Below are 8,272 nucleotides of genomic sequence, written 5' to 3' on the forward strand. Positions count from 1 at the left end.
ATTGCATTGTTCCTTTGCCAATATTTCCCCCAGTTTATGAACTATTTATAAAAGCAGCAGGCTAAAGATCTGAGCACTACACATGCAATGGGCAAAATAAATAAACTTTAGTCATTTTTAATACATATGAGCAAACTGTTTCAGAGGTTTATGGAATGCAACCAGTCCAATCTTTTTACAGAGAAAAACGTACCTCAGAACAAGTTTAACAAGAATGTTAAAAAAGAAAATTATGAGATTGAAGAAGAAATTGTAATGAATTATCTGAATGCAGTGTATAAAACGCATATGGCTAATGTCCTTTTCCTTCACGCACCTTACCAACCTTTGTACTTTAAAAGTGTTACTTAATCTAATGAAATAAAGACACAGACACGTATAGCTACTTTGGCAAAAGGTCGCAGTTTTTATTAATCATAAACCAATTAAATGAAAGTCACCTGGTGGTGGCGAGAGCAAACTGCAGTCAACTAAACAACTAATCATCTAACCAAATACTGCAATGCCCAAATGGCATTCAAACTAAACCAAGGAATACTCCCTTAACATTGGCCGGTGTTAAACAGGCGTCAGCATGACTGCTCCCCTCTGAACTCAACATTGACGGCCACGCAAAGCACGCCAAGGGATCCTCCACTCAGAAGGATCAAGAGTAATGTTACTTGAAAGGGGCAGTGACGTGCGGCCAAATATCCTAACCACCGTTGTGACTAGTCATTGACTGCACTGCTCTCCCACCAACTGCGCCTCCTCTGTAAAAAAGATTGTTAAATCAAACAATAACTAGCTGGGCGGGAGGGAGGCATCAGTGAAATCACAGGAAGGAAAGGTCTAGAAGCCCATGGGAGTTTCTAATGAGGTGACTGAAACCACTCCCCATGGATTCTATTGGCTGGGACTAAAACAACTTTAACCCCTAATGGGTAAGGACCTGAAAAACATAATCCATGCATTTTAAGTGCCCTCAGCTAAAATGGCTTCACTTAACATAAAACGCATATGGCTAATGTCCTTTTCCTTCACGCACCTTACCAACCTTTGTACTTTAAAAGTGTTACTTAATCTAATGAAATAAAGACACAGACACGTATAGCTACTTTGGCAAAAGGTCGCAGTTTTTATTAATCATAAACCAATTAAATGAAAGTCACCTGGTGGTGGCGAGAGCAAACTGCAGTCAACTAAACAACTAATCATCTAACCAAATACTGCAATGCCCAAATGGCATTCAAACTAAACCAAGGAATACTCCCTTAACATTGGCCGGTGTTAAACAGGCGTCAGCATGACTGCTCCCCTCTGAACTCAACATTGACGGCCACGCAAAGCACGCCAAGGGATCCTCCACTCAGAAGGATCAAGAGTAATGTTACTTGAAAGGGGCAGTGACGTGCGGCCAAATATCCTAACCACCGTTGTGACTAGTCATTGACTGCACTGCTCTCCTACCATAGCTGGTACCCTTTAACGGGTTCCCAGCCCGCCACCACGAGCACAAAACCACGAACCTAATTGCTCATAGATCTCCCTGATGAAAAACCCCATCCCCTCTTTATTCAAATGAACACCGTCCGGCCGGAACAGGTGTGTATTATCCGCCTTAATGGATGGGTGGAAAATTTCTACCCCCCCCAATTCTCTAACCAGTTTCCCCGTAACACTATTAATTTTTCTTAATAATCTAGTAAGCGTAGAGGGGCGAATGGGAAACCTCCAGTATAAACGAGGGACAATGTTGGACCAACAAATCCCAATTGTAGGCCATCGTGCCCGAATAGCACGTAAATCTTCTCTAATGCTTATTATGAGGGCCAATGATTTAGTCTTCCCCACATCATTCCCCCCAAGATGCAAAACAATAATATCAGGATGTTGTGATTTTGCCAATTCCTCTTCTAACCAAGACAACAGGAATGGCCAGCAAAGGCCCCTCTTCCCCATCCATTTTATATCCACCGGGCATGGGAAATTAGACCACTCATTCGCCAAATGATGTTTTGAAGCCCAATACACAAATGAGTGTCCCATTATCCAAATGTTTATCTTCAGGCCTGTAAACCGAAGATAGAAAGAATTGGTGATCTGGAGTAGTAACAAATATTCCAAAATATTCCTGGAATATAAACCAGGGACAACACAGGCCCTGTAACCTTTACTTTTTTCCTCCTATATGCATACATAACACCAAGACACACCAGCTCTGAAGAGCAATGACCCTGACCCCTGCATACTTTAAACAAATTGTCCATATTTGCAACCAACCGCAAAGGTTTAATACCAACTTCGTATGAAAATGTGGGACAGGGGGGGGGGGGGAGAATGGACCAACCAACCGGTTTATATGACTAAATATATGATAGAACTGCTTATCTAATAGCCCAGAAGACTAATATGGCCAATGATGAATAAAATTGCTTAAGCTAAAGAGAGGGGAACTACGTATGTGAGGCTATAAATGCCAACCTATTAGACTTATATTTTAAGGGGGAGGGGGCACTAATAACAGTATTACCTTTACCAATCTGATGAGGTGAATTGATGAATATATATGCTCAATGGGAATACGATATGACGCCTATACGTGCCTTGAAAACATACCAACCTTTAAAGGTTAAACAGGAGGTGGGAAATAAGTCATGGTTTACCGTATGTTACACCAACATGACAATATATTAATTCTATGGTTCTATGCCCGACTACCAACCACTGCGTGATTTATGATACAGACATGCAAACATACCAACCAATCATGGTTTAACATAAGCTATGAGGTACCAACCCAAAACGATTTAACACCCCTAGGCGGGAAATGTCACCAACCTAAACAGGTTTAATCAGATAAGAAAGTAAAGGAACGGTAACCCAGATGAAGGTGAACCAACCCAAAAAACCCCGGAGGCTCACCACTAATCAGGCCTTAATCCGTAGGAGAAATTGGGAAAAAATCCCTCCATGCCCCCGTTGAACACGGCAAGCAGCTCTCGCCCTGGATTACCGAGGAAGGGGGGGGGGGAAGAGTAAGGAGGAGGGGGGATAAGAACCAGAAAGATAAAAGTAAAGCAAGAGAACCAAGTATAGACAATAGAGAAATAACATATGCAAAACATGAGCATATAATTGCCTTAAGGTCTAATGTACCTTTTATAATTATCGGACTTCCATCGCCCCAACAATTTAATATCGGGTACGGAGGCCCCTCCCATGGCAGCAGCTGTAGCTGCTCCAATACGGAACGAGTGCGTTCCATAAAATTTTGGGTCTAACCCCACCTTTATCACTGCACTTTTAAAAATGGCATTAAACTGAAACTTGGACAAAGGAGACCCATCCATGTGTGCTAGCCAAGCCTCGCTATCCTTAGGCCTTATTCCTGAAAATTTATTACACCAAGCCACCGGACATATACTCGTATCATTGCAAGGGGACAAGGTGACCCAATGACCCCTACTAAACTGATCCGTTTTGGATCGTGCAATTTTTATGGAGACCTGCGTACTAGCAACTAAAGTATATTTTCCCAAAAGGGCTGTACCTAGGGAAACTCTCGATTTAGCCACAAGTTCGCTAATTCTAAATGCTCCGTGAAACGCCATAGAAAAAGCTGTGCTGAATAAAGTGGACTCATAGGAGCTAGAAGTGACCTCCGCAAGCGACATAATCAACTGCCTAAGCAAGGGAACCGTAATGGGACGCCTAGAGTCAGGAACCGAAGGGCGGGTTCTAGCCCACCCTTTCATAGCCTTGGAAATAATAAAACCTCTTGTGGGATCAACTTTTGAATGTAATTTGGCCATAAAAGAAATGCCTGCTAATGCTGAGGCCATAGCCGCCTTTTTAACACCCGTGTTATATCTTTCCCACATAAACTCTAAAATCTCCTCCGCCTGACCTGATGTACTTGGGGCCCTGGATTGTAAGAAAGCCTCCCACTGACTCCACGCTGACTGATACGCACGTCTTGTGGATTGCGCCAAGGATGACTCCGCCAACTCGATCATTCCGACTCGACCCACTGCCATGCATAGAAAGGACAAGGGATGCCGGTTAATTGAGCCAAAGGAGCTAGCTCCCTAAAGCGGCGCCATTGGAAACGCGAAAGCGCATCTGCCACCTTATTCACCTCTCCGGGTACATGTCTGGCCTGGAAAATTATATCATTTTCCAAACATTTCAGAACAAGTCTACGTAAAAGGTTCACTGCCGGCAATGACGTAGCGCTTTGGCGATTTATTGCCTGCACAACTCCAAGGTTATCACACCAGAAAACAACATTCTGGCCCGCTAACCTATGACACCATAGATCAATGGCTAAAACTATTGGGAATAACTCTAAAACCAGCAAATTTGCCACCAAACCGCTCTGACGCCACCCCTCAGGCCAAGGAGCTGCACACCACTCGTCCTGAAAAATGGCCCCAAAACCATTCGCCCCAGAGGCATCTGTGTGTAATTCCAACAAAACATTCGAGACTTGTCTCTTAGGCCATATCCGCACTCCATTGAAAGACTGCAAGAATTTGGCCCATACTCTCAAATCTCCCTTTATTTCCGCCGATAGGCGTACTCTGGCATGAGGCCTTTTTAAGCCTGATGTGGCCATTTGCAATTTTCTAGAAAAAATACGTCCCATCGGTATCACCCTGCATGCAAAATTGAGCGATCCGAGAAGAGACTGAACCTGACGCAAGGAGCTACCCTGTGAACTAATCGCCTCAGAAACCGCTGCCCCCAACTTGTTTATCTTTTCCTCAGGCAAACGACAACAACCTGCAATGGTGTCTATCTCTATGCCCAAGAATGACAAACATGTGTTAGGCCCTTCAGTCTTGTCATGCGCCACTGGGACCCCCATGATTTTGAACAATGCCGTAGCTGAAAAAAGCGTGTCTGCACACACTGCGGATGAAGGGGGACCTATAAACAAGAAATCATCCAAATAATGGGCGATTCCTTGATGACCCGTTCCTGCTTGTACGCACCAATGCAGGAACGAACTAAACTTTTCAAAAAGAGCGCATGACACTGAGCACCCCATGGGGAGACAGCGATCAATGTAGAAACCGTCCTGTAGCCTAAAGCCCATGAATCTAAAAGATTCTGGGTGAAGCGGCAGCAGTCTAAATGCCGATTCAATGTCTAACTTGGCCAATAAAGCCCCTTGCCCAAAGCCCCTAACTAAAGTCAAGGCCTCCTCAAAGGACTGGTAATTGACTGAACTGAAGCTAACATCTATTGCGTCGTTAACTGAAAAACCGGGAGGATGGGATAAATGCTGTATTAGACGGTATTTACCCGCAGCCTTCTTAGGGACAACTCCTACAGGGGAAATTATCAAATCAGGAATTGGGGGGGAATCAAAAGGCCCAATCATACGACCCAAGCTAACCTCCTTCATAACCTTATCCTTCAACACATCAGGAAGCAAGACTGCTGACCTAAGATTCCTGCCCGATGACGACCTAATTTCTCCTACTACTGGAAGCTGAAAACCATGATGAAAGCCTTGGGATAGACACTGGGCTTGAACAACATCTGGGAAAAAACTAAGCCACTTATCTAGAACTTTTAAATCAATAGGGGATGGCCCCTTAGTTAGCACCTCCTGGCGCACCGCGGCCCCTACCCACTCCTGATGACTGCCTGGTACAATCCTTAGCTGGGTGACTGCCTCGGCATTTGGAGCATACGTGTCTATATCTACAAGAGTCACCCCTTCCGCACGAGGCATTGTTATACGCGAAACATCTGTTCTTACTGTTTTGGGGAGTACTACGCCTCCCCTGGCTCTGAAACCTAGGTACTACAGGAGGCATAGCATCTTCAGTTGGCAGCATCAGTGCCATCCATGACTCAACGTCCTTACACCCAAATGGGATAGTATGCATTTTGTTTGCCTTGCTACGAAAACTCTCATCGTAACGCCTCCAAATTGTACCACCCGCGTTAATCCACAGATCATTAATCAGGTGTAGGTACCTCCACACATCCGCCCTGGTGTCCGGTCTAGACTCCACATAGATGGCAGAGAATATACAATACCCCCTCAACCAGTTTGAGAACGTTCTATAATTTTCTTCACCCATTCCTCCCTTACCACAGGCAGCCAGCAATTCTTTTTTGGCTGCAGAGGTGAGCATAAACAAATCGACATAGTACCCTTTGTCAATCCTATCCTTTGAACTGCGACGCACGCCTCTTAACAATGCTGTATTGTCGCATCGTACCATAGGACCGCCTAAAGCCGTGGGTGGAGCTATGCCTGAAGGGGTCACCCTAGCGGGCTTCGCTAAATGCTCTGTTAAGATTTTTAAAAGCTTACGCGGACCCTGACCTTCCTCATCGGATTCTTCACTAGTGGTAGCTAAAGGAGGACTGCGTGTATGTGAACGATGTGCCAAAATAGAATCACACTCACCACTTTGCGCAGATGTCCCTGGTAACGCAAGTGCTTGGGTTGATGTTTCTTCTCTTGAAGCCGAATCCCCTGCTGGCTCCGTCTGTAAGGCAGAGCTCCCCGTCACTGTGATAACTTCTGGCAATGGCGCGGCCGCCCCTCCGCCCGATACTGCCGTCACTGAAACAGAATGTATGTTAGCTACTTCAGACACAAACGACTGGTTAACCCTAACTCCTGAAATGCTGTTTAACGACTCTATTGGGACAGGCGTACCAAAGGAAAAACCTGGGGCTGGTGGGCGGGCCAGATCTTGGGAGGAACCAAACCCAAAGGGGGAGCTATTGAGATCAGGGACGGGTATATTTGTAATGCTTGCATTAGAAGCATGCCCATAACTTGAAACATAAGGAGGTGGATACGGTGCCATCCAATTCTGCATTGGCCGCTGGACCCTATCTGGATTAGGAGGAGGATACGGTAGTGACCAGGGAGGCAGGTTCCCGTGGGGCGCCTCCACCTGTGCTACTGCTGGTCTTGCCCATGGACTAAGCGTTGTGTTTGGGCTTTGCTGAAAGCTCCCAGACTGAACCAGCGCCGAGGGGTGACCCCCGACATTGATTGAATCGCTATATGGAAGCCTCTGCAGAGGAACATTAGCAGCTTGTATTGGAGATATGAAATTATACTGTATAGGGGGCCCAACCTGAGGTGGTGAGGGTGTGTGTAATTGAGAAGATAACATGGGCTGAAAACTTACATTATGAGCCATATGAGGGCGCACTCTACCCCTGATCCATCCCTGAGGCATAAGTGGGGGGATAATATTAATTTGAGGTATACTGTCACCACTGCTGCTGTGTAACCAGGGTCTGTGACTTGTGGCAGAAACAGAGACATGCTGTGACTCCAAATTTACCTCATTCACAGCTATCAGGTGATTACCAACGGGGGAACTGTAAGAGGAAGCCAGTGCCTGTAAGCTTCCCTCTCCCCCTGCTGCCCTGGGGGAGACCTGACCTGCCAAATTGGGAGGTGGAGAGCGAGGAGGAAGGGAGGACTGGCTGGACCTAGCAGAGGTAGGAGAAGGAGATCTCCTCCTCTGCTGACTATGCTGCACAGCAGCGCTGGCGTCCCCTGAGGCAGCCAGCGCCGCTGATCTCTCTGGAGCCCGGGACCTGCGAGCGCCGCCCCTCCCCCCTGCCCAGATCTCCGTTGAGACCCAGCGACAGGGGAGTCCCCTGCAGCAATATTAACAGCGCTGGGATGCACGCTTTCAGGCAGCGCTCCCAGCGCTTCACTAGAGGGGGCAGAGCTGGATAAAGTAACAGGCGGGCGCAGACTCCCGGCCGGGAGCTGTGACCCGTCTGACAGACGTGCAGGGGGGCCCGCTGATCTCCTAGGTCTGGACATTTTTGGCAAGGAGAAATACAGGGGAACAGAGAAAATTGAGAGAGGGGAGGAGAAGAATGAGGGAATGGGAAAAAAGGAGGGGGAGAAGGAAAAAAGGGAAAGAGGAGAAATAAATGAAGAAAAAGAAAAACGAGGGGGGTTAAAAGATAAGGTGAAGGATGAGATTAAACAGAAAAAGATGAAAACAGGGAGTTAGAAAAGATAGAAAGCTAAAGCAATAAAAACGATCTTATCTGTCTCCAGGGAGCTCCTGCATCAGTGAAATCACAGGAAGGAAAGGTCTAGAAGCCCATGGGAGTTTCTAATGAGGTGACTGAAACCACTCCCCATGGATTCTATTGGCTGGGACTAAAACAACTTTAACCCCTAATGGGTAAGGACCTGAAAAACATAATCCATGCATTTTAAGTGCCCTCAGCTAAAATGGCTTCACTTAACATTAGATGTTGTTGTTCACTAAGTTTA

At 46.2% G+C, this 8,272-nt stretch overlaps 1 protein-coding gene across 1 annotated transcript; it reads right to left on the minus strand.

The window, feature by feature from the left end:
• Positions 1-328: 328 nt before the first annotated feature.
• Positions 329-7,590, minus strand: LOC142143913 (uncharacterized). Its single transcript, XM_075202186.1, has 2 exons — positions 6,416-7,590; positions 329-4,012 (listed from the first exon to the last, which is right to left on the minus strand). Exons 1-2 carry the CDS (start codon positions 7,203-7,205, stop codon positions 3,123-3,125), a joined length of 1,680 nt encoding a protein of 559 aa, XP_075058287.1. The 5' UTR covers positions 7,206-7,590; the 3' UTR covers positions 329-3,122.
• Between the last annotated feature and the right edge of the window lie 682 nt (positions 7,591-8,272).

This window comes from Mixophyes fleayi, chromosome 3 (assembly GCF_038048845.1).
Source record: "Mixophyes fleayi isolate aMixFle1 chromosome 3, aMixFle1.hap1, whole genome shotgun sequence".
Taxonomy (NCBI): Eukaryota; Metazoa; Chordata; class Amphibia; order Anura; family Limnodynastidae; genus Mixophyes; species Mixophyes fleayi.